This window comes from Salpingoeca rosetta (assembly GCF_000188695.1).
Source record: "Salpingoeca rosetta unplaced genomic scaffold supercont1.26, whole genome shotgun sequence".
In the NCBI taxonomy this organism is placed as follows: Eukaryota; class Choanoflagellata; order Craspedida; family Salpingoecidae; genus Salpingoeca; species Salpingoeca rosetta.
In genome coordinates, this window is record NW_004754908.1 from 328,423 (window position 1) to 354,412 (window position 25,990).

Consider the following 25,990-nt stretch of genomic DNA (forward strand, 5'->3'; position numbering starts at 1 on the left):
CTTCCATACGACGACGCGACACACACACACACACACACACACACACACCCCCCACCCACACACACAGCCCCCCCCCCACACACACACGAACAAACCTGGCTGCCATCCGTACACACGAGCTCAAATACGTGCGGGCGCTTGGAGTAGTTTTTGGCCACAGCGCACTGCGCACCAGCGAGGTCCGACACCGCCTGGATTCCCCAGATGCAACGTGGACACAACAAGCACTCACATGTCAATTGCCTGCACGCATGCAATGTAGAAATCAAGAACCAAACAATCACAGAAATACCAGCAACCTCCCCCCTCCGCAATCACCCAACACACACACACACACACACATAGGTACGCACCAGCACGCGATGGTCTTTTGGATGAAGGAATTTGAGCGCGCGTCCCTCCAAGACGGCAAAATGGTCCTTCCACGACCGCAGCAAGGAGCGCTTGCCCCTGCTCTCGTATTCCACCTTCCTGTGCAGCGCCCCCTGCATGAGCACGCTGTCCCTCTGCTGTTCACCAGCACCCTGTTTCGGGATCGTGGCGCCCTCTGCCTTGGCTTCGCCTTCTGTTGTTGAAGAAGCCACCGTCGATGCTGGGCTGCCGCGCTCCTGCGTAGCACCCGCATCCACTGTCGGCGTCTCGTTCCCGCTCTCGCCCGGCACCTGGCGTGTCTCTGGCTCCTGCTGCTCCTGCTGCTGCTGTTGATGGTCGTCATTGTCAAGTGTGCTGGATGATGTTGGCTCGTCCACCTCCGCAATGGCTGCAATGTTGCGCGCATCCTCAGCATCACCACCGCCATCTTGCATGAAGCTGTCAAAGCCGTAGTGCGAGGCCCGTGCGCTGCTCGCCTGGCTCACGCTCAGCGCCGCACCCCGCGCCACAGTCGCGTCCACATCACTCGCGGCGTCCCGATCCTGTTGCTGGCTGTCTGCGGTGGCCGCACCTGCAGTCGTCTCTGTGGTGGACTCTGCGGTGTCAGTATTAACGCCGTCTCCAGCGCTCCCTTCATCGCCATGACCCTTTGCTGCGCCACTCTCAACCTCCGTCCCTGCAAGGTGCTGCTTGAGCTGTGCGTCATCTGAGGTCGCAATTGAAGTGTCACGTCCACCCACTTCCTCGCCCTGTTGCTCTTGTGCCTGCCCACGCTTCTGCAGTGCAGACAGCATTGCCCCTGCCGTGGAGGAGGTGGCTGCTCGCTTGGACGCTGGCGGCACGAACGATACCGCAGCAGTTGCTTTGCGTTCCTCTTCTTGCCGGGCCTTTTCCGCCTTCTCCTGCTCGCGCTTCTCCGCCTAACAAAACAAAACAAGCAAAAAGCACACACACGCACACGCACACAGCGCAAAGTGAGACCGTGCAAGCAGGCCAGGGAAATCAATTCTAAACACAGCAGCCCTCACAAACCAAAGGCAAAATACAACACAAACACATCATATCACAACACACCATTCAACACAACACAACACAACACAACACGTACCGCCGTTGGTTGTTCGATGCGACGGATGCGTTCCGTCTGCGCCGCAAGCGAGCGCTCAAAGTCCTCGTGCTTCTTCAAGAGCGCATCAATATCGTCCACGTCGTCCAAATCATCATCCAGCGTGAGAAGCCCCTTCTGGTAGCCAATCCATTGCCGGGTTGCCTCGGCATGCTTCAAGAACGCCTGCGTCTCCGTTGCCGTGTCCAGGCCATCGAGCTTGTTCTGCCACACCTGGTGCACTTGGTCGTGCAGCTCGCGCAGCGCACGCGCGTCTTCTTCGATCCGCGTCCGCAGTTGCCGACACACCTGCTCATCTCCGACACCACCACCACCCTCACCGCGTTCGTGCTGGCCCTTGACCCCAGCTCCTTCCCGCTGGAGAAGGTCGCGGCTGGCATCGACAGCGGTCTGGAAATCGCTCTCGTGGGCGTCAATCTCTGGCTTGCGCTCCGCGTGCCGCTTCCGCTGCGCCTCGCACACGGCGACGTCACTCGCAGACTCCTCCGCGTCCATCTCGGCCAGCATGCCTGTGTAGAACTCGTGCAGATCCTGCCCTAGTTCCACCCACTGCTGGCCCGCGAGCAGGAAGTCCAGCGCGCTTGTTCGGCCCGCGTAGCCGTCCCGCAGCACCGCCCATTCCGAACGCATCGAAGCCATTGCAGGCGCAGCGCGCTCCTCAAGCTCCCCCTTCAGGTCCTCGTCCTGGAGCGTCCCATACCTGCTCTCAAGGTGCTGCACGCGTGCCTCCAGCGCCTGCAGATCACTGCATGCCACCTGGTGCTGTCGCTGTAGACGCTGCAGCGTGAGCGTGTCGGCGAGGCTCAGCTCCGTGAGTGACGCCGCCTTGTCACGAATCCACATGACCACATCCTCCACATCCTGCAGGAACGCAAACACGGTCTGCATCCCCTTGAGCCGCGCCTGCCGCTCAGCGCCAACCTCCTTCAACTCCGCGACCAGCGCCAACAGCGCACGCTGCTTCTCTGCCAGCGCACCGGCCTGTGCATGGCCGGCGTCGATGTACTCCTGCGCTTCTGCGCACAGGCGCTCCGCAGCATCGCAACTCTGCGCGTGCGTCTCCATCGCAGCCGCGTGCTTGAGCAGCAGGTCGTCCACCTCGTCCTTGTGCGTGCCTGCAGGCGCATCTGCCAGCGCCTGCACGTGCTGCGTCAGCTGCTGCACAAGGGCCTCGTGCTTGCGGCAGAACCTGTGCCACTGCAACGAGGCCTCCAGCGCAGCCGTGCGCCGCTGCCCCTGGTCGCACACGGCATCGTACTGCTCCTCAACAAACGACTGCCGCTCGGCAATGCTCTCCGCCAGCGCGTTGCCCGTGCCAATCAAACCCTCCGCCTCAGACTGCAGGCTCTTCACAAAGCCCTCAAACGCTGCAATGTCCGTGGTCACCGCAGCGTGCTGCTTCATAAACGCCTCGGCGGTGTCCGCGTCGGTGCCATGCTCCTCGCTGCCAACCAGCGGATGCTTCTCCCGCAGCCACGCCTCGGCCTCGTCGGCGTGCGTGAAGTACTCGTGTGCCTGCAGCGAGCCTTGCAGCTGCACGCCACGCTTCTCCACAGCGGCCTCCAGCGCCGCCCACGCATCCCGCAGCTCGTCCATCACAGCCTCAATCCTGTCTGAGCAGTGGTGCTCCGCCTGCACAAGCGCCTGGCCCTGGTCCATGGCCGCGTCCACCTGGGCCTTGTACACGGTGATGCTGTCCACAAGCGCATCGTGCACCTTCACCATGCGCTGCACGGCCGTCAGGTCGTCGCCAAAGTCCGTTGACTCCGCAGCTGTGGTCCGCTCCGCCACCCACGCCAGGTGCGAGTGCACCAGCCGCACGTACCGGTGATACTCCAGGTGGGATTCGAGCTTGCGCGTGCGCTCCAGCTGCGGGTCCAGCAGTGCGCTGTGCGCGCCGACTAGCTTCTCCACCGTCCTGGCCATGCTTCCTGCGCGGAAGTGCTTTGCCGCCGCGTGCTCTGCGGCCTCCTGCCGCAGCATCTCAATGCGCTCGCCGTAGCTGGCAATCTCCGCATCCACCGCCTCTTGGCGCTTCAGCAGACGCGACGTTGCGCGCGTGTCGTCGCCAAGCTCCTCCGAGGTCACCTTGGGCATGGTGGCCGCGCACCAGGCAAGGATGTCATCCGACCGGCGTGAGAAGTCCCACAGGTCCTGCGCCTGCTTCAGCCGCTCGCTCTTTCCCGCCGAGTGCTCCAGCAGAGACTGCCACAGCGCCTGCAGCCGCTGCTCGCGGTCCGTCACTGTGCTGGTGGCGTAGTGCCCCTCCTCGGCAAATTGCCGGCGTCGGGCGACCAGCGAGCTCAGGCGCGGCTCGTTCGCCTCCAGCTCAGCTTCAAACGCCTGCTGCCGCTGAACCTTGCGTGGCAACGCGTTCAAGTCGTCGGGCACGGCCTCTTCTTGCGCCACTTTATCGCGCACCAGGATCCACTCTTCCAGCTCGTCACAGTCACGAAGGAACTGGTGCAGGCGCTGCGATGCGTCCAGGCGACGCTGCCGTTCCGCGCTCAGCTGGTGCAGCGTTTGCTGCTGCTCCTGCACGGCCAACAGCTTGGCAGCAATGACATCCGCCGCATAGTGCTGCTGTGGCAACGCTTGCTTCTGCTGAGCGGCGTCCTGTGTGTTCTGCACCGAAGCACCGCACTGGGCCATTTCTTGCTCTCCGCTCTGCTCACCAACATCACTGCTGTCCTCGCCATCGCCCGCTGCGCCTCTTTCGTTTTCGCGATTAGGCTGCCCTTCGACCACCCCTGCACCCGCATCCGATGACGCGGAGCTGTATGGGCCTGCCTGCTGGCGCATCTGCGTGTCGCTGACATCAGCGGTGTACCCAAGTTCTGCCTCTGCATATCTCACCAGCGCGCGAATCTTCTCGTCGTTTGTGGTGAGTGTGGTTGCAAAATCGGCGTGGCGCTTCAGCAGCGCGCTCACCTCGGGCAGGGAGGTGCCCACGCTCTGGCGGTGCAGGCCTTTGGTGGCCGTGTCCATCCACGCCATAATTTGCGCAGCGTCACGAAGAAACAGCTGCAGGCCGTGGCATTGGCGAAGCACTGTGTCTCGCGCCCGCCACGCATCTTGCAGCGCAGCGTACCTGGCGGCGGCCTCCGCGTACATGGCTTGCATTTCCTCGCTGGCGTAGTGGTTCCGCGCACGCAGGCGCGTGACCACGTGCTCCACACGGGCCAGGTCTGTCTCCCGCGCCTCAATGTCCGTCTTGAGTGCAGCGTGACGCTTGCACAGCACCTCGGCAGCGTTGACGCTGTGCGCAAGCTCCGTGGACGCCATGGTGGCCTCCACGTCCGCCATCCACGCCGTGACGCCACGCAGCCGCGTGACAAACGCCTGGTAGTCGCGCGCGTCGTTCAGCTTGAGACGCCGCTGCTGCGCCATGCTTCTCACCTCGTTCCAGCGCGCCTCCAGCTGCTCCTGCTTCTCCTGAACGGCACACATGTCTTCGGTGCGGTGCACGCGCGGGAGCCGGCGAGCCTCCTTGCTCAGCTCGGACAGGCGCACATCCAAGGCCCCGAAATCGCGCATGGCCGCATCGTGCTGTCGCTGAAGGGCCTCAACGCTCTCCGCGTCACGGCCCATGTCGTCCGCGGCCACGGCGCTCTGCTTCTCCGACATCCACGCGTCCAGCTCCTGCGCGTCCTTGAGATAGGTCTGCACGTCGACCGCCACCTCCAACGCGTGGCGCTGGCGGGACAGCGTGGCCTCCACCTTCTGCCACCCCGTCACCAGCTCGGCCTCTGCATGGCGGACGACGTCACGCTGGCTCGGCAGCTGCGTCATAAGCGTTTGTGCCTGCTCTTGCAACGTCTGCACACGCTTGCTGTCGACTGCGGTGATGTCCCGCTCCAGGGCCTTGCACTTTGCCTGCACCTCCAGCGTCATTTCTAGATCCTCCAGCGGGCGCAGCGCTGCCAGCTCTGTGCACCGCTTGCCGAGCTCCTGCACAGCATCTTCGGACTTGTCCACAAACGACGCAATCTGGATGGCCTCCCTCAACGCCTGCGTTGCCGTGTCTGTCTCAGCGAGCAGGCAAGCGAGGTTGGCGCGCAGCCGCTGGCAAACGCTGCGGATGGTGTCGGTGTTCTCGTGGCTGCCACGGGACAGCATTATCTCCCCCGCAGCCACCACTTCGTCAACAGCGGTGCTGGCGCTCTGCACCTCCTCCTGGTATGCCAGCTGCTTGTTCAGCCGCGCCTGGAGGTTGAAGATGCTGCTGGTTGCTGCTGCTGCTTCTGGCAGCGGCGTGTCAGTACCGGCGCCACCGGCGCCACCAGCGCCAGCGCGCGTGCGCCTGCGCTTCACAGCCATCCAGTGATCAATGTCCCCAGCCTGTTGCAGGAACGCCTGGAACTCGGCGGCGTCGGTGAGGCGGCGGCGGGTGGCTTCATAGGCTGCCTTCACCTCGTCCAAGCGCCCTTCCAGCCGCGTGCGCATGTCTGCCGCAGCATCGGCACAACAGTAGTCGCCCAACACCATGCGGTCCACCTGGCCGCCCACAGCGGCAATGCGGTCAGAAATGGTGGCAAGCGCCGCTGCTTGCACTTTGTGCTGTGCCAGCACACGCTCCGCACTCGGGCCCTCCACATCAGGCAGGCGCTGCTGCTGCTGTTGTTGTTGTTGTTGTTGTTGTTGTTGTTGTTGTTGTTGTTGTTGTTGTTGTTGTTGTTCCGTTTGTTCTTTGTCTTGTCCAACTGCGTCGTGGTTTTGGACTGGGCTCGCAGCAGCGACAGCAAAGGACGCAGCCAGCTGCACGGTCAGCTTTTCCTTCGTGTCGAGTTGGTCATGCAGGGCCTGCACCTCGCGTTGCAGCTTGTAGTATTCGGAGAGCTGGTCCAGTGTCTTCTGCCCGGCTTCCCATGCCTGCTGCACGTCCGTCATGCATGCCCTCGTCTCTTCTGCAAGTTCACCGGCACGCGCAAGCTGCCACTGGGCCAGATGCGCAGATGCGTCCTCTGCGCCATCGTCACCCGCCTCACCGTTCGGTCTGATACCCTCGATGTGGCGGCCACGGGCTGAGCTGGACAGCTGCTGTTGCAAGCCCAGCAAACCGTCCAGGTCCTCCGCCTGCGTGGAAATGTCGGCTTTGAGCTCGAGATGGCGCACAAGCGCAGCCTCCACGTCCCGTGCGTTGGTCAGCACCCATGCACCGGCCTGGCTTGTGAACGATGCATCCGCAGTGGCGGACACGTTGGTGTTTGAGCTGTCGTGCGAGCCCACCAGCTTTTCTGGGGACATTCGATGTGAGGCATCGAGCGTCCCAGATGGCGTGACAGGTGCAGACGCACGCGAGGCTGGCCGCGATGTCAGCACGGTCGGAGAAGACGTGCCACCAAGCAGAGCAGAGGTGGGTCGCTTCATGGGCGTGCCAAGCGACCGATCAGCTGCGTTGCCGGGCTCATGGTCGTACCGGCATCGAGGCAGCGTGTGCTGGCACCACCGCAAATGGCGCTGGGCGTCGCGACAGAAGATGAGGTACTTGTGCAACTCGGCCAGCTTGGCCCTGGATGCTTCGACTACGGCGAGCAGCTGCTCCCATGCAGCGGAGACGCCGGCGTTGGTGGCCTGCAGCCGCTCCTGCTGGGAAGGGAACGCGGTGCACAGCTGGCTGCATTGCGCCGCGACATCGTGCACGGCTGTCTCCAGGGCGGCCAGGTCGTGCTCGTACCCTTCGTGCTTCCGCTGCAGCGCCTCAATCGCACCCACTTCCTCTGGCGCAGAGGAGATGTCCACCAGCGCGCATTTGTCATGGATGCGTGTCTGCACCTCCTGTGCCGTGCGCTCAAAGTGATGAATTTTCAGGGCGCCGTCCAGCTCGTTCAATCGCTCCGCGCTGGCGGTGTCGAACGCTTGCTTGGCAGTCGTGAGCTTCTGTACCGCGCCAGACACCATCTCCCGCTGTTCTGGTGCTTGGGGCACGGAGCCGTCTTCACCCTCGCTGAGGAAGGTGCGCGCCTGTGCACAGACCTCATCAAGCCGCGCAGGCATGTTGGCCTCTGCCTGCTCCTGCATCTTGTCGAAGCGGTCGCGAAGCAGCTCACAGTCCTCCTCGTCCTTTCCAATGTCGTGGTTGGAGGCCTGGTCCACCAGCTGCTGCAGCCAAGCGAGCGACTCAGCCAGGTCCCGTGTCAAATCGTGCATCCTCAGTTGCTGCTGCAACAGCGCGCGTCGGTGCTCCGCTTCCTCCTTCAACTCGGCAGCGAGGCTGAGGGCAGAAGAAATGTGCTGCTCCACAGTGCGCAGCGTTGGCTGCTGGCCATCGCCCGTGCGGTCGTCGCTTGTTTCCGGTATGCTTGATGCCGGTGCACGTTCAGCATGGGCGTTGACTGTGTCTTGCAGGTGCAGCAGCTCGGTTTCAAGCACGGCCAGCTCCTCCCGCACAGCCTGGTGTCGGGAGATGATGTGTTGCGTTGCATCGCGCTCGGCGCCGAGTTCATTCACGGCTGCACGGATCAATTCGCGCTTCTCCTCCAGACCCGCCACCAACGACGAGCACTCGCCCAGGAAGCGGAAGATGGTTGCCGTCTCCTGCAGGTGCAGGCGCCGTTGCACACACGCGTCGCGCACCTCGGCCCTCTGCTGAGCAAGGTAAGCAGCTGCAGCCTCAAGCTGCGCAACCAAGTTGCCGCCAACACTGCTTCGCACGCTGCCGTCACGGCCAGTGGCCACGGCGTGAGAACCTTCGCTGTCGGTGGTGGCTGCATGGCTTTCTTGGTGCTGGGTGTGGTCCTCCTTGTATGCCTCCACGCTGGCCATGCACTCGTCGACAGACTGCTCTTGCGTCTCCACCTGTGCCATAAACACCTCGTGCACCTTGATGAGGGTCGCGTTATCTCGTGCTGTGGTGCCGCACTGGGTGGTGGACACCTGCGCCAGACGCGCCTGCAAGAGCGACGTCTGGTACTGCAGGTCGTGCAGCAGCGTGTACCCTCGCAAGGCATGTTGCAGATCGCGCTCGCACGCATCGACCGCTGGCTGCACCTCCGCAAAGGCCGCAGCAGCCCGCTCCGTGCGCGCTTTGATACCAGCAGCGTCTGAGTGACCGCTCTCAACAAGCCGGACACACAGGTCCTGAAGCGTGTCCAGGCGAAGCGCCTGCACGTCCAGCTCCGGCCGCACGTTGGCGGCGATGGTTTGCAGCAGCGCGCGCACGCTGCTGCCAGCACTTGCAGCACCTGCATCTTGCTGCTGCTGCTGCTGCTGCTGCTGCTGCTGTTGCTGTTGCTGTTGCTGCTGCTGTTGCACATCTCCGGCAGCCCCACTGGTCACAGAACCATCGTTGTCGGAAGAGGCACGGTGTGACGGGGCGCCCCCGCCACGGTTGTTCTCGGCACGTGCGCGAATGTCCGTCAGCCGGGCCGTCATGGTTGAGCACCACGCCATGTGGTCAGACACAAGCTCCTCAAACTCGCGCTGTTCAATGGCTTCACGCAAGTGGCGACCGCGGTCGGCCGCTGCCGCCTGCACCGCTTCCCATGCCGTCTCGAGCTGTTGCGCCATTGCGCTCAGCGTGTCGGCCTCTTCCCTGGCAACGGTGCCAGTTGCATCACCAGCATCGCGCGCGCGAACATCAGCGGCTCCGCTCGGGGCGGCATGGCGCTTCGCAAAGGCGTTGGCTGCTTGCACAGCCCCCTGCGCGACACCATCGTAGGCCTGGATTTCAGCAGCCAGCGCATCATGCTGCCTCAGCTTGCGGTGCAGGTTCTGCTCGTGCTGCGGCGACGACGGCTGCGCACTACCAGGCCCGGCTTCTTCACCCTCGCCCTGTGACACTATTGCTGCCTGCTGATGATGGTTGCTTGTGTTCATGCCCGAGTCGCCAAGCAGCCGCGCCTTCTCGTCCAGCCAGGTTTGCGCCTCTTGCAGTTGCTGTTCGGCGGCGTAGAACTCGCGCTGGCGCTGAATGCTCTCTTGTGCTGCAACAAGCATGGCCTCCAGGCGATCAACTTGCTGCTGCGCCAAGGTCAACGCATGTTCCAACGCGGGCGCAGAAGGCAGCCATTTCGCTGCGTCCCGGGCGTGGGCGAAGGCCTCCTCGTCTCCCTGGGCATCGGTGGGGGCAGTGGGCATGTCGGTGCTGGAAGAGGACATGCGCCGGCTGCTTGTGATGGAGCCCGAGCCCTTCCTGCCACCGCTGCTTGAGCCACTGCCCTTGTGTAGTTGGGTCTCGGTGGCGGCCAGCGTGTCGCGGTGCGTGTTAAGCAGCTGGTGCTCCTGTTCACAAACGCGCAGGAGGTGGTCCAGCTCTGCCGCAGACCCCGCCTCCCACCGCGCGCGCGATTTCAGGCGCTGTTCTTGCGCCGTGAGCACGCTCTCCAGGGCATCGAGCCTTGCCTTGAGCCTGAGCTGCCGCTGCTGTTCCTTGAGGAACGAAGCACGCTCACGCCAGCGCTCACGCTGCTGCTGCTGCTGCTCTTGCACCTCATCAACAAGAGCGCGCACGTCACCAAGAAGCGTGGTGCTGCCACCACTGCCGCCACTGGCTGTGCTGACTGTGCTGTCGCGCTGGCGTGCGCCTGCATCGGGCGTGCGTGCGCGTTGCCGTTGCAGGTGCTCCTGCTCTTGCTCAGCGATGATGGCGTCGTCCAGCAGCCGCTCTGCTGCTTCCAGCGCCTTGGCTGCCTGTTGATCGCGCGCGTCCATCTCGTTGCGCAGCTCCTCGTGCGCCTCAATGGCCGCCTGCACCGCCTGTACGCTGGTGAAGGCGAGGCCCAGGTGTGTACGGGAGCCCGATGGCGTGGTGCGGCTCGTGGATGGCGCGGATGCACCTGGTGATGAACCTGGGCTTGCAGCCGTGGCGGCGGCAGTTGAGAGGGGGTGCGATGGCGTGGTGGGCCGGGTGGTGGCACCCTTCATTGTCGCCTGCACGTTGCGCAGCCAGGCCCGCGCATCGGACAAAGCACGCTTGGACTGCAGCACGCGTGCGCTGGTCTCCAAACTCTGTCGCCGCGCCGCCGTGGCATCTTGCAGCTCCGCAAGCTCGCTCTGCAGCTGCTGCGCCTTTGCCACAATTGCCCCCGCGTGGGCAGGGTACTTCTCGGCAAGGGTGTTGCCCTTTGCGCGATGAGCGGCGACCGACTGTTGCACCGCCTGCACCTCGGCCTCAAACTGATCCTGCTTGCGGGACAGCGCCTGCGCGGACGAGGCGTCGCGCGGCTGCTCGCCATTGCACAGCGCCGCCTGCTTCTCGCGCATGAGCGCGCGCAATTCCTCTGCGTCACGGTTGAACGTAAGCGCACGCTGCGACGCGCGCAGGGCCCGTGCTCGCTGCTGCGTGGCATCCTGCAGCTTGGACCAGCGTACGTCGAGGTCGTCGCGACGCTGCTGCAGCTGTGGCGCTTGTGTGTGCCCGCTCTCGAGCAAGCGCGCCGTTTCATCGCGCACGTGCTGCAGGCGGCTGCGCTGCGTCTCCATGTCGGCGCTGTGGCTCTGGATCTGCTTGAGCAAGTTCTGCACGTGGTTGAGGTCTTTGCCCGTCTCTGTGGAGGAGATGATGGCCGTGTGGTGCTCCAGCCACGCGTCAAGCTCCTCGTGCTCAAGCAACAGCGCATGCGCGGCAACCGCGTCCAGCAGTTGCTGGTGCCTGGCCTTGCACTGCTTCTGCAGGTGGTCAAACAGCGGCACAACGGCCTGCAGCGTCTCTTCAACGGACGCGCGCTGCGACGCGGAGAGCTGAATGCCGCCCGCACCTGCAGAGCGCTTGCCGGCCTTGACCTCCTTGACGAAATTGGCAGGCACGTAGCCCAGGGCGCCATCGGCTGTCTTCACGCTCCACCAGTCCTTGTTCGTGTCGCTGATGAGGGTGAACATGTCCCCCTTCTGGAAGCTCAGCTCGTTCTTGGACCGGCTCGCATACGCGTGCAGCGCCTTGAGCTGTTTCTTGCCCCTTGCGCCACTGGCGCCACTGGTGGCGCCGCCGTTTCCGTTTGCGCTGTCCTTGGCAGCCTGCGGCGTGCCTTGGAGCTTGAGGTCGCTGCCGTGCCGCTTGAGCGCGGCCACTGTGCGAGCGAATGCGTCCAACTCGTCCTGCAGTGCCTCGTGCTGGCGCAGGAGGGCCTGCGACGCAGACAGCGTGCTGCCGGTGTCCTGCTCCGAAGCCAGGGGCTCGCGGTGCTTGAGCCAGGCCAGGGCCTCGGCTGCTTCGTTGCTGAACAAGCACAGCTGCTTGTTGAGCTCGAGGTGCTTGCGGCGACTGGACGCGGCGCTCTTGAGCGCATTAAAGGCCGTGGACAGCTCCGTGTTTCGCGCCTGGATTGCCTCTGCTGCAAAGTGGCCCGCCTGCACGAGCTGCGTGCCCTGCGCAACGATGGGGCCGACGTCGTGTTTTTCCTGCTCCTTGAGCTCTGCAATGAGGGCGGTGTGCTTCTTGAGGAGACTGAGCACGGAGGTGACGTCGCGGCCGTGGTCCGTGGACGCGGCACTGGACTCCTTGCTGGCAATCCATGATGCAACCTCATCGGCATCGCTCAGGTACGCCTGCAGGCTCAGGGCGTCCTGCAGCTGCTCCCTGCGCCGGCGCACCTGCTTGTCCAGCTCTGCGTGGAGGTGCAAGAGGCGGTCTTGCTGCTCCTCCAGCATGGGCGCGCGTGAGTGGCCCAGGTCCACAAACTTCTGTGCCTGCGCGTTTACGGCGTGCACGCGTTCCAGCAGCGGCTGCACGTCTGCCTCGAGCAGGCTGCTGTGGGTTTCCAGCATCTCCTCGCACTCTTGCACGTGCTTGCCAGTCGTGGTGGAGGAGGCCGTGGTGAGGGCAGCAGCGAGCGCCGCGGCAACGAGGTTCATGGCATGCAGGGTGTTTGCGACTTCCAGCGCCATGTCAAGCTCCGCCCGCTTCTCCCTGATGAGTGCAAGGAGCTGCTCCCACTTATCCAGGATGCGCTGCTCACACTGCGTCACCTCATCTGCCGCGTGGTAGCCTGCGTCGCGGAGCCCGCCTGCCAGCTCGCACATGGCCTCGATGCGGTCTGCGTGGGCGCGCACATCCGTGTCAATGGCCTCGTGTCGCTTCACCGCTGCCTCCACAGTGGCGAGCGCGAATTCGCCCCCGCTCGCCGCGTCGGTCGTCACGTTGCTGCTGGCGGCGGTGTTGGCTGCGGCAGTGCCGTTGCCGTTGCCGTTGGCGGTGGCTGTGGTGTCCACGCTGACGAGGGTGAGATTGTCGTCGAGCCACGACTCGCGAAGGTCTGCTTTGCGATAGAACTTCTCAGCCAGCTGCTCCAGCCGCTCCTGCCGAATGACGGCGGCGCGCAACGCCACCTCGCGCTCGTGCTCCTCCGTCTCCAGCACAGACCACTCGTGGTTGATGTCCGTGATGAGCAGGCCCTCCGGGGGCTCGTACACGGGGTGTGATTGGGAGAAGAGGCGCGTTTGGATGGCAAAGAGGTGTGCCTCCAGATGGCCGCGCTCGACAAATTTGGGTGGCTTCTCCACGGTTCTGTACTGCTTGAATTCCAGCAGCTGGCGGCGAAGCGGCTCCAGCCTGTTGGCAAAGTCGCGTTTCCGCAGCCGCTCTGTTGTCGCCACAATCCACTGGAGAAGGGCTCTCGCTTGCTCCTACATTGTTGCGATGTGTGTGAATGAGAGAGAGAGAGCGAGAGCGTGTGTAGGTGTGCAGGTGTGTGTGTGTGTAGATGAGTGAGAGAGTGAAAGGGACGAGGAGGGGAAGAAGGCGAGGGTGTGTGTGTGTGCGCGCGCGCGCGTGTGTGTGTGTGTGAGGGTGTGCATGTGGGCTTGTTTGTTTTGTTTCTGGTGTGCGCACACCGTTACAGAGTCTACACCAGCAATCACCATTGTGGCTGGCGTGGATTTGATGCGGTGCACATTCAACAGACACCTCATATTGGCTTTGCATGGCGTCCATGTCAAGGAGGAATGTGAGGAACTTGTTGAGGCGCTTGATGTCCACTTCAGTGCTCTTGAGCTGAGACGCGTAGTGGTAGAAGCCCGCCAAGTACGCCATGACCGACTTCTCGTCCATCCCGCGCTTCACATCTGGTGTGGGCAATGGGAAGCAACAGCAACAGCGCGTGAGCGAGGTTGGTGCGGGTCGAAAGGGAGAAATTAGATTAGATTATGGAAAACCCCGAGAGGTGGGCGCGGAGTTGACGAGAGCTTGGCGGGAAAGGGTTGGGCAAGGTCGTCCACACACACACACACACACACACACACACACACACACACACACACACACACACACACACAGACACACATACACACACATGCGTACCTTCTGGCTCGAGGATGGTAGAGATGCCAAGGTGATCTTCGGCAATTTGGAAGGCAGACTTGAGATTGCGAATGGACTTTTGTGGGTCAAGATCATTGTAGCGCACAAGGTCCGGTCTGCGTTGAAAAAAAGAAAGAAGCGTTAAGAAGTTGAGGCAGTAGGTCGAGTTAGAGACAAAGCGAGGGGTGCCCGACAATACAAACCTACGCACCACACACACACACAGACAGACGCGAAAGGCACAGATGCACAGACACACACAAGACACACAGACACACACAAAGACACACGTGCACACACGCGCACACAGACAAGCTGCGAGGCGTATTTGTACCTAAAGCTGTGGATGATGGCGTTAAAGGCCATGCCATTGCTCCAGCTTGATGTGAAGTTGCGAATGTCCACGTTGGGGTAGCCCTTGGTGACTTTCTGGCACCAGTAGAGAAGGGCCTCCTTGGCGGACTTGGCGTCGCCTTCGAGCTGGATCTCTTGCATTTGGAATCGCAAGATGATGGTCCAGATGAGGCCGAGGATCAGGCGCGGGTTTCCATCCACAATGTTCTGCGCGCTGATGTTCTCCAGCTTGACCTTGCTTGCTTTCAGGAAGCGGAGTGCGTGGGCACAGTTCTCGAGTTTGTGCACGCGCAGGCGCCCGCGCGACGGCGCAGGCAGCTGCGCCCCGGAGATGGTCTCCAGGAGCGTGAGCAGCACTGTTCCATCAGAGAGGTCGCTGTACAGGTCGTCGATGTGCAAGCCCGTGTCACGCAGGATGCTATTGATCCAGCGCGTAAAGGCGCGCTTTTGCACCTGCTCCCGCTCCACCTGCAACGAGTGCTGAATCTCTTCCATGGTGGCCGGTGCTGCCTTGTTGCCTCCACAGCAGTAGGATGAGGCAGCGGGTTAGCTGGTGATGGCTGCACTCACTGTTTGCGTCCCGGCCCGGACAGTGGATGGTGAATGAGCGAGGGGATGATGGTGTCTGTTGTGTACAGTTTGTGGTTGTGTGTTGTCTGTGCTGTTGGGGCTGTTGGGTTGTTGTCTGTTGTGCGCAGTGCAAAGCCCTTGGTCGCTTGTTGGTCTTTTGTCGTCCGCCGTTGTTGCTTGCTTGCAACACGACAAACAAGGGGCAAACCTGGCAGCAGAAAATTAAATGAAGACATACATTGAAAGTCGAGTAACTGTTTCCGCGGCAAATTCGAAATTTCATTTTCCATCCATCCACAACCACAACCACAACACCAGCACCTCACCATCCTCGGCCCTCCCCGCTCTCATCCCTACCACTGTTGAGACCTCCTTTGGGACGCAGAGGGAACAAGGACGCCGTCATGTCGTGGCGTCAGAACGAGTGGAAGAACAACCTGCCAGGGGTCGCCCTGCAAAAGGTTCGTCATGTGTGCGTGTTGGTTTGTGTGTTTGTGTTTGTGTGCGTGTGTGTGTGTGGGTGTTTGTTTGTGTGTGTGTGGGTTGTTTGTGTGTGTGTGTTTGTTTGTGTGTGTGTGTGGGTGTTTGTGCCTGTGCGTGTGTGTGTTTGTTTTTGTGTGTGTGTGTTTGTGTGCATGTGTGTGTGTTTGTTTTTTTGTTTGTTTGTTTGTTTGTTTGTTTGTTTGTTTGTTTGTTTGTTTGTTTGTTTGTTTGTTTGTTTGTTTGTTTGTTTGTTTGTTTGTTTGTTTGTTTGTTTGTTTGTGTACATTTGCATTGCTGTCAAGCTGGCCTTCACTCTGACAAGTGACATGAATACAAAGTTGGGCGACATGCTCGGTGGTTCACTTTACGTTGTGCCTTGTTGTTGCTGCTGGCGCTGCCAGGTTGAAGAGTTGGAACGCCGCGTGCAGCAGTTGACGCGCGACACGCAGAACAAGACCTTCCAGATTGACAACTTGAATGCGGCGCAAGTCAAAATCAAGAACCAGGCTGCTGAATCAAAGCGTCGCGTGAGTTCTCAATGGGGGCCTGGAATGTCTTGTTGGCGTGTGCAGCCCTCGCGATCATGTAACAACAACAAGCAAATGAAACTGGTCGCGTTCGTGGTGTACAAAGGCAACTCACCGATGCCGTCTTTGCCTGTGCATGGCGCATCATCGATTGCGCACAACAGGTACAAGAGCTGGAGCGCGAGGCATGCTCCCTCGGCCAGACCATTGACCAGCTTCATCGCCAGAACAGCCGTCTTCAAGATGATGTCAAGGTGCGTGTGAATTTGGATACCTGTGTGTGTGTGAGTGGGAGAGTGTGTGTTTATGTGTATTTGTGTGTGTGTGTGTATTTGTGTGTGTGTGTGTCTGCGTGTGCGTGTATTTGTGTGTGTGTGTGTGTGTGTGTGTGTGTGTGTGAGGGTGGGTGCGCGCGAAAGCTGATGGAAGAACAAGAGAATCACAGGGCAAACAGTCGAAGCACGCCCCAGTCTATGTTTGTCAATAATACGTGATCATCGCTGGGAAAACTCACGTGTACACGTCGCACTGACCTGCCCACACACAATCTCACCTTGAAACTTGCACACTTACACGAACACGCACATATTCTCATGCTCTCACGTTCGTTTGCATGATAAAATGGCACAGGCGCGCACAATGCAGATTAATCAGCTGGAAAACAAGATTGCCCAGCACACAAAGGAAGCACAACGTGACAAAGCGACAATCAAGGACCTGCACGCAGAAGTGAGCCCATGGTGCAACTTGTTCCCACACAGTGTGCTTTGTTTGTGCATCGGTGTGTTTGAGCGACACTTGTATCCCTCTCCCTCGTCTCATTTTTGTTCCTTCACACCAATACACGCATGTACACACAAACACACACACACACACACGTACACACATTAACGCACGCACACACACACATGCTCACGCATGCACACACACACACACTTATGCATTTGGCAGAACGCGCGCTTGCAAGACCAGGCTGCAGCCGCTTCAAAAGCACAAGAGCACAGCACCTACCAGCAGGTCTCAACGCTCAAGCAGCAGCTCCTTGAGGCAGAGAACAAGATCAAGTCCACGGAAACACACTACAAGAAGCTGCTCGAGGAAGCTCACGTGAGCATCTCATGGACATGCACATATTGTGTGCACAATGGTTCATTCTGTCACAGTTGCATTCGCGCGCACACACATTCGCACACAGTAACACACACACACACACACACACACACACTCGCACACTGTCTCACAATAGCACACTCTCTCAAACACGCACACTCGCTCACACACACTATCTCTTTCCCGCTCTTGCAACCACAGGATGCCGCTCAGCGTGTGCAGGATGAGCTGGATGCAGCACGCGCCAACATCGAGGAGCTGCAAACAGGCATGAAGCAGCGTGAGACCATTGTGGAAACCATGCAACAACAGCTGTCCACGCAGCAGCAGACGTCATCGCAGTCGCTGGAAGAAGCGGACGCACATGCACACAAGCTGCTGGCCAAGGCAACAAAGGAGGCAGAGGCACGCAACCTCGAGATTGAGAAGCAGCAAACGGCACAGCGCGACCAGCTGGAGGCAACCATTGCTGACCTGCGTGCGCAGCTGAACGCCGCCAGGCAAGACTCCCAGTCGACTGAGAGCGAGCACACAATGGCTGCGTCCTCGCTTGCACAGCAGTTGGCAGACAGCAAGAAGGAGCTGGAGCAGCTGCAGGCCAAATACGCGCAGGCGCAAGTTGGTCTGGAAAACGCAGAGGCCAAGGCAGCTGCGCATGACAAGGCCTTTAAGCAAGCGCAGAGCCGCGTCACAGATCTTGAGAACGAGCTTTCAGGCATGTTCAATGAACAGACCATGTCCAAGGACAAGATCACCGAGCTGGAGGCTCAGGTGCGAATGTGTTTGTTTTGCTTTGCTTTGTTTGGTTTTGTGTGTGTGTGTGTGTGTGTGCGTGTGTGTACTCTTGCCTGCGCATGTGTTTGACGCAGAAGCGCACACAGTTGTGGTGTGGTTGTACTTACAAATGCATTTGTGTGTGTGTGTGCTTGTGGGCGTGTGGGCGTGAGCCGTCTCCGTTTCGTGCGGTGGCGCGCTGCTGTCCCCCGTGTTTCGTCCCGTTCCTCTCACGCTCTCATTCCGCTTGCGTTGTTGCTTGTTGTGTATTGCCGCAGGTCAAGTCCTTCAAACAGAACCTTGCGGCAAGAGACACGGCATACAAGCACTTGCGGCAGACCAAGCTTAAGCTGGAGAGCACGCTCAAGGAACAGGCTGAAACGCAGGAGAAGACAATGGCAGACATGCAGCAGTTGCTGCAATCAGCACAGCAAGAGCTCAAGCAAGAGCAGGAGGACCACACGGCAGCCAAACAGGTTATTGACGCCCACAAGAAAGAGCTCGCTTCCCTGCGCACGCAACTTCAAGAACAACAACAAGCCGTCGTCGCAGCCGCCTCACAGGTGTGAACGTGTGTGTGTGTTTGTGTGAGTGTGTGTGTTTGTGTGAGTGTGTGTTGTTGTTGTTGTTTAAGATGTTTAAGTTGTTGTTGTTGTTGTTGTTGTTGTTGTTGTTTAAGTTGTTGTTGTTGTTGTGTGCCAAGCGTCCAGCGTTTTTGGCAACTGCAGCTGGACGGTGTATGTCACAATGTTACATCATCGTCACAGCCACGTTGTTGTGCCTCACTCACACCCACACACACTCGCTCCCTCTCCCTCCCATTCTCAAACAAACAAACAAACAAACAAAACAAACTCGCAACCCTGCCTCTTTTTGCGCTCTCTCACCCTCTCTGACCAGGAGCGCGTCAAGGAGCTTGAGGAACAGCTGGAGCATGCGCACGCTGTTACAAAGAAGCTGGAGGTGCAAACTCTGAATGCCGCTGTCACCCACAAGTCCATTAAGGAAGAGGTATGAAACATCCCGCTTGTGCAAAACGACGGCCCGAGTTTCACACCTCTGTTGCCTTGTGCATGCAGAACCAGCAACCTTCACTCACTGACTCACTCACACACGCACGCACACACACTCACATACGCACGCGCACATACACACACTCTCTCTCACACACACGCACGCACGCACACACGCACGCACACACACACACACACACGTTCACACTTACGCTGTCCGTTCGCGTGCACGTGTCCTGTTTCTTGAACGCAGGTGGTAGGGTTGCGCAAGCAGGTGCCGCAGCTACAGCAAGAGCTGGACCAAGCTCAAGAAGCGCTGAAGACGAAGACAGAGGAGCACGCCACTGCGCTTGCAGAGCTGCAAAAGGCCAAAGACGATTGCGAGTCCCTCAACACGGCGCTGGCAAGCGCCAGGTCCAAGGTGGATGAGATGACAAACGAGACAGCAGCAGCATCGGCGGCTAGCAACACCGCCATTGCACAGCTGGAGGAGCAAGTGCACGTGCTGCAGAAGGAAAAAGACGACTTGCAGGCGCAGTTTGACAACGCCCGCGCAACGCACGATCAGCTGACCAAGGAGCGTGACGATGCACAACAAGCGCTTCAAGAGGCGCAAGACGCAGCAACAACCGCCGCCAAGCAGGCAGCCGAGCTGCAAACCCGTGTGCAAGAGCTGGAGGCAGCAGCACCAGATATGGACGCCATCAACCAGCAAATGGAACAGCACCGCGCCACGCTTGCTGAGAGGGAGGCTGAGTGGACCACCGCACGCACGCAGATTGAGGCGTCGCTGGCCAAGGCACAACAGGAGTGCAGTGCACAGCAACAGCGCGTGCAGCAGCTGGAGGCGCAACTGGACGAGGAGTGCCGCAAGCACGAGGCTGCGCAGACGCAGCTGCATCACGCTGTGGCAGAGGCGGAGGCACAGCTCTCAGCTGCACAAGCCACCAACAGCAAGCAGGCACGCGAGCTTGACAACGCCAACGCCCTGGTGGAGAAGTACAAAGCCGAGCAGCACGCGCTCCGGCTGGCCTCGGACAACTTGGAGCGGTCCATGCGCAAGCTGCGGCGTGACCTGGACAGCCACGCAGCGTCGGCCAAGGATGAACTCGCACAGACATCGTCCTCCCTGTCGGCGGCATTCACCAAGCTGGAGCACCTGGCAGCAGAGAACAAGACGCTGCGAGAAAAGCTGCACAACGCAGAGGAGGCAACTGCCACCCGCACGCGTACGCGCACCCGCGCTGCAGCTCAGCTAAAGGACGAACTGGCGCAAGCGCAGGCAGATATGGAGTCCCTGCAGGAGCAGCTGCAGACGAAGAAGGACGAGTGTACCGAGTTAACCGCACGCCTGAAGGAGGCCGACGACTTGGCCGCCCAGCTGCGCACCGAACTCACCGCCATCAAGAACAACGCAAGCTCAAACGACGCGGCGCAGCGGGACCTTGCAGCCAAGCTTGAGCAGGTGCAGGCGCAAGCAGCCGCGCAAACACAGCGAGCAACGCAGCTGGAAGAGAAGCGTGCTGAACTTGTCCGCGCTGTGGCATCACTGGAAGGCAAGCTGGCCCAGGTGACCAGCGACAGCCGCGAGGAGGTGCACGCCCTCAAGAAGGAGCTGGATCACATCGCGCAGGAACGCGAGAGCCTTGTTCGCAGCCTGGAATCTGCACAGGAGGAGCAGAGCACGGCTACCCACGACGCACTGGCCGCCAAGGAGCGCGTGAAGGAGCTTGAAGAGCTGTGCGCGTCCCTCAAGGAGCAGGTGCATGCCGAACAAGCACGTGTGACAGAGGCAAAGGCGGAGGCCAACGCACAGGCTGCCCAGCAGCTGCAGGGCGAAATGCAGGAGCTCATGGCGAAGGTGGTGTCGCTGCAGGACGAGCGCACGGAGCTGCAGCAGGCGAAGGTGGCGCTGGAGGAGAAGCTTGCCGCCCTCACGCAGGAGATGGCCGCACAGGAGAAGTCCACGAAGGAACTCAAGCGGAACCTGCGCACCACGCGCATGAACCTGGAGGCGCAGCTGGAGTGTGCGCAAGAGGACGCGGAGTCCCTGTGCGAGGAGAGCGAGGCCAAGGACGAGCAGCTGTATGCAGTGAAGAAGGAGCTCGAGAACACGCAGGTTGCCCTCAAGGCCGCGGAACAGACGCAGCAGCGGCTGGAGGAGGCTGAGCAGCAGCTTCGGGCTGAGTTGGCTGCGGGCGAGGAGAAGCAGGACGCACTGCGCGATCAGATCAACGCCCTCAAGGCAGAGAATGACAAGCTGCAGTCGAACCTCGCGTTTGACGATGCCGTCGTGCACTCCAAGGGCGATGAAGTCAGCACCATCAAAACGCGGCTGGAGGAGGCCCTGGCAGAGCTTGACGCCGTCAAGACCCAGCACAGCACAGAGCGTGAGGCGATGCAGCGTGATCAGGAGACAACAGCGCACGAACTGCAGCAGGCCCAGCAGGCATGCGAAGAGCTCACGACGCAAGCCTCGCAGGAGAAGGCAGCGGCAGAGGCAGCGCATGTGGAGTTGGAGAAAGCCAAGGCAAAAGCACAGGAAAATGCGGGGCAAGCTGCTTCACTGGAGGCTGAGCTGGCGCAGCTGCGGGAGTCTTCCAAGCTTGAGCTCGATCGGGCGCAGCAACAATGCTCCGAGCTTGAGGACCGGGTCGCCTTCTTGCAGTCGCAGGACGCCCGCCGCACACAGCTGCTGGAGCAGGTGGAGCAACAGGAGAAGGAGCTGCAGGAGCTGAAGGCCGCGAAGAATGAAGTTGACGCGCAGTGCGCAGAGTTGCAGCAAGCGCAGCAAGCCACGGCTGCTTCGCTGGAGACTGCAGAACAGCGTCAGCGCGAGCTGGAGGAGCAACTGGAAGCGGCGCGGTGTGAGCGGCAAGAAGCCAAGCGCGCACTCGACACAGCCCGTGATAAGATTGCGCGCCTGGAGAAGGAGGCCGAGGCAGCCACATCCGAGGGCGAGCAGCAGCGGCAGCAGCACGAGGAAGCACGCAACGCCCAGCTGCAGCAGCTGCAGTGCTTCCTTGACATGAAAGAGGAAGAGCTTGTGGTATTGCGGGCTGAGGTCGACAGCCTGAAAACAGCAGTGCGGCAGGCAAACGACGACGTTTCCAAGCTCAAGGGCGAGTGCGCAGAAAAGGCGGCGGCACTTACGGCTGCAGAGGAACAGCGCCAGGAGATGGTGTCGCAACACCAGCGCCTGCAGCAACAGCAGGCTGAGGAGCACCAGCTTGCGCTCGAATCCAAGACGCAAGAGCTCGCGAACATGGACGACAACATGAACAAGCTGCAGGCCCAGCTCGATGCAAAAGAGGAGGAAAAGTTGGCCGCTGAGGCGAAGATTGAGCAGCTGAGCAAGGACATTGACCAACTGCAGACAAGCAGCGCCGAGAGTGCCGGGGCCCTGAACTCGGCGCGGGAAGCACTGGCCACAGCGGAGGCCCAGCTGGCTCAGAACAGTATGGAGCGCGAGGCGCTGGAAGAGGAGCTGCGCGTGCTCAAGGAGAGTGCAGAGCGCGATACGCAAGAGACTGCTGCAGAGCTGGCGCAGGCGACAAGCGCAGCCAAGGAAGCGACAGCGGCACTTGCTACCGCACAGGAGGAGCTGACACAGCTTCGCGAGCAACTGCAGGCACAAGCTGACGAAGCCGAGGCAAAGCAGGCGAAGTTGGCCGCCGAGTCCAAGGTGGAAATTGAGCGCCTAGAGAAGGAGGTGGCTGACAAGAGCCAAGCTGCTCAGGCCGCAGCTGAGGCACGGGACGAGGCCAGCGCCCAAGGCGAAGCGCTGCAGCAGAAGCTGGGTGACTTGCAGGAGCAGGTGTCTGCTCTGGAGGAGAGCCGCCAGCGCTTGGAGGCGGAGCTGGTGTCTGCAAAGGAAGATGCAGACGAGTCCCAACGCGCGGCACGCGCAGAGCACCAGCAACAGCTTTATGAGGTCAACGCCAAGCATGCGCAGGAAGTGGACGAGGCTGAGGCAGCAGCACAGGCAGAGCTGAACGACGTGCGCTTGCAGCACGAGACTGCCATCTCAGCGATGAACGAGCAAGTCGAGGCACTGGCTTCTGAAGTTACATCCCTGAAGGAGCAGGTTGGGGAGCGTGAGCGTAGTCTGGAGGAGGCCAAGCTCGACCTGGAGACCTTGCGCACAGATCAAGAGAGCAGCGCGTCAGCTCAGCTCCAGGAGTTGCAGAGCGTTCGCGAGCAACTCGCCGAAGTAACAGCAACGGCCGAGCAGAAAATGCGGGAGATGGAGGAGGCGCACAGCGAACGCATGCAAGCCGCCCTCACCGAAGCAACACAGCAGCGAGAGAAGGCGGAGCAGACGCATGCTGAGGCTGTGACCGCGTTGGAATCATCTCTGTCGGACCTCAAGAGCGAGCTGGTAGCGAAGACGGCAAGTCTCGATGCTGCAAAGTCGTCGCTCGAAGCGCTGCAGGCCGAGCTGGACCAAGCCAATGAGAGCAACGCCCGCTTGACGGAGGAGATGGCAAGCCACCAGCAAACGTCTGCAGCGGCTGGGGCACAGATCGCAGGCCTTGAGCAGCAGGTGAGCGACATGAAGGAGCAGCTGCACACCAGACAGGCCGATCTTGAAGCTTCCCTTGACCAAGTGAGCGGGCTGAGGAAGGATGTTGCCTCGCACCAGCAGGAGATTGAGCACCTGCAACAGGCCGCAGCCTCCAAGCAGGAGGAAGTGGCACAACTGACGACGCAGCTGGAGACTGCGCAGCAGGAGCGTGATGTTGTCAAGACCGAGGTTCAGGAGAAGCAAGAGCAGCTGGGCACGGCTTTCGCCAGCCTGCAACAGGCACAGCAGGAGCTGGAGACTGCGCAGCAGGAGCGTAATGCTGCCAAGACCGAGGTTCAGGAGAAGCAAGAGCAGCTGGACACGGCCTGCGCCAGCCTGCAACAGGCACAACAGGAGCTGGAGACTGCACGCATGTCCTTTGAGGAACAAAACGCCAGCATGGCCAAGCAGCACCAAGCCGCCATCACATCCCTGCAGAAAGAAGTTGAGCAACTCACCAACTGTGTTAATGAATACAAGGCGAATCTTGACGCGGCTGAATCGAAGACAAGTGAGCTCTCGCAGGATCTGTCTTCCGCCAACAACGCCAAGGTCACGACCTTGCAGGAGCTTGAACAAGCTCGAATGGCGCTCAGCGACAAGGGCGCAGAGCTCGAAGCACTGACACACCAACTGCAAAACCTGCAGGCGGCCAAGGTGCGTTCTGAAGAGGAGGTGCAGGCAGCTCAGCAGGAGCTGGAGTCTGTCCGTGCAGAGATGCAGACACTCCAGGACAAGTGCAATGAGAGCGTGGAGCGTGCTGGTGAACTGCAGTCACAGCTTGATGATACGCAAGCCCAAGTGACTGAGCTCAAGACCAGCCTTGACACGGCGCGTGCAGAATTGCGGGCTGCCAAGGCTGAAGCAAAAGCGGCGCAGGGCAATCTTCAGGACGGGCAGCTGGACATGGCCAAGCGCCAGGCTGTCCTTGAAAGCGACATTGCTGCGCTCGAGCAGCAGCGGGAGGTTCTGCGCGACGAGAACGCTGCCGTGCGGGCGGAAGTGGAGGCAGAGCGGAGCCGGCACCAGCAGGCTGCGCAGGCCCTGGAGACTGCACAAGGGCGCGTGAGTGACCTGGAGCGGCAGGTGCAGGAGCAAGAAGAATGCATTGCATCGCTGCGCAAGGACATGGAGTCCGCGTGCAAGCGGGTGCGCCAGGAGATTGGCGACGCCGCACAACAGCAGCAAACAGCGCAGGAGCAGCGACTGCAGGAGGCGCTGGCGGCCGCAGAGGACGCAAGAAAGCATCTTGAGGAAGCCGAGGGCGACAAGGCCGCTGCCCTCGAGGCGAAATCCGCCGCGGAGACGGCCAGGGCGGCGATGGAGCGTGAACTGCAGCGCGCACAGAAACGCGTTAGCAAGTTGGAGGAGCAGCTGGAGCAAGCACGTGGACGGGCAGCCAAGGCGGCCGCTGAGGTAACTGCCTCAGAGCAGACCAAGGCCAGCACGCAGCAAGTGAGCGAACTGTCGAGCAAGGTGGAGGAGTTGAAGTCTGCGCTGAGTGAGCAGCGCTCGAGCCGCCACAAGGCGGAGGACGAATGCGAGGCACTGGAGGGCAAGCTGAAGGAGGCGGTGCACGCACGCGAGAAGATGGAATCTGTGGTGATTCAGCTGACGCGCGCCAACCGCCGCTTGGAGCTTGTGCTGGAGGAGAACGGGGTGCGCCTGCCAAGCAGCCAGCGCATGCAGGACTCTGCGCTCCTGTCCACGTCCACAGTTGCTGCAATGACGGCAGATGCGCTGGCGGGTGGCGACGATGCAAAGCCGAAGGACAGCAAAACCAGCACCACGCATGCAGCTGGGGAAGACGGTGACATCGTTCCTCACACCCCGCGTGCTGTACGCCCAAAGCTTGCGCAGCACACCAGCAAGCAGAACACTAGCCAAGCCGCAGATGAAAGCCAGGACGGCAACACAAGTGCGATGGGTGCCTCTGACGGCACTGGTGCTGCGCCATCCTCGGCATTCCGTCGCCTGCGCTCCACGGCAAGCAGCGGCGTTCCCCCATCCGCAATGAAGACGCGCTCAACCCTGCGGCGCGCGAGCAACGAGGAGGAAGACGGAGACAGCGCCAACACATCCACGCGCTCCAAGCGAGCAAAGGTGACGTTTGCCGATGACACGAAGAACAGGGATGGCCCAGGTGCGCCAACATCCACGGCCTCCAAGAAGGAACCTGCAAGTTCAACGACGCAGACGGGCCCGGCGACACGGCGCCGTGCTCCCACGCTCCGTAGCATGACGCTGCGACCATCATCATCATCATCCTCATCATCGTCAACAACAGCAACGACGACGACGACGACAGCAGCAGCAACAGCGACAGGGGCAGCCACTGTTGCTGGTGGCGCACGCAAACCGCTGAGCGCACGCAACGGCGAGAATGTCGACTCACCGTCGAAGCTGCCACGATCCACCCGCAGTGCACGCCGGGCCGCTGTTGCTGAGAAAGCGCGTGCTGGGACTGCGGCAACGGCTGCTGCTGCCCGCCGCAAACGAACGCTGCAGAACAACGGCGAAGAGGTGCCACCAGAGTGCAACAATCAATGATAAGGTGGATGTTTGAGACACAGTGTGTGTTGTCATGCTTGTGCGTGTGTTGTATTTGTCTTACTGAATCAGAAAGCCTCCATGGCAATGAATGCGTGTGTGTGTGTGTGAGAGAGAGAGAGAGAGTGAGTGAGAGAGAGAGAGAGAGATGGGAGGTGTGCATACCCGGGTGCTTGATTTGTGTTCTGTTTCTGTTCCAGAAAGCCACCCGAAGGGCAAACACGCTTAACTGAACACGTGTGTGTGTGTGTGTGTGTGTGTGTGTGTGTGTGTGTGTGTGTGTGTGTGTGTGTGTGTGTGTGTGTGTGT

At 60.7% G+C, this 25,990-nt stretch overlaps 2 protein-coding genes across 2 annotated transcripts in view; one reads left to right on the plus strand and one right to left on the minus strand.

Annotated features, from left to right (window-relative positions):
* Positions 1-14,582, minus strand: part of PTSG_09545 (SPTBN1 protein) — a gene marked incomplete at both ends in the record, with an annotated part of 15,209 nt that extends 627 nt beyond the window's left edge. Inside the window, 13 exons of the mRNA XM_004989917.1 lie at positions 96-191; positions 354-1,292; positions 1,481-1,789; positions 1,883-4,081; positions 4,316-5,733; positions 5,782-6,051; positions 6,520-6,665; positions 6,996-8,083; positions 8,177-9,027; positions 9,640-13,060; positions 13,341-13,490; positions 13,720-13,849; positions 14,068-14,582. Coding sequence (XP_004989974.1) covers positions 96-191; positions 354-1,292; positions 1,481-1,789; positions 1,883-4,081; positions 4,316-5,733; positions 5,782-6,051; positions 6,520-6,665; positions 6,996-8,083; positions 8,177-9,027; positions 9,640-13,060; positions 13,341-13,490; positions 13,720-13,849; positions 14,068-14,582 — 11,532 coding nt within the window. The remainder of the gene's footprint in view (positions 1-95; positions 192-353; positions 1,293-1,480; positions 1,790-1,882; positions 4,082-4,315; positions 5,734-5,781; positions 6,052-6,519; positions 6,666-6,995; positions 8,084-8,176; positions 9,028-9,639; positions 13,061-13,340; positions 13,491-13,719; positions 13,850-14,067) is intronic.
* A 479-nt stretch (positions 14,583-15,061) lies between these two features.
* On the plus strand, positions 15,062-25,681 carry PTSG_09546 (uncharacterized protein; the record flags this gene model as incomplete). The annotated part of the gene is made up of 9 exons (XM_004989918.1): positions 15,062-15,118; positions 15,542-15,667; positions 15,832-15,921; positions 16,298-16,396; positions 16,619-16,774; positions 16,979-17,548; positions 17,830-18,114; positions 18,452-18,562; positions 18,818-25,681. 9 exons carry the CDS (start codon positions 15,062-15,064, stop codon positions 25,679-25,681), a joined length of 8,358 nt encoding a protein of 2,785 aa, XP_004989975.1.
* Between the last annotated feature and the right edge of the window lie 309 nt (positions 25,682-25,990).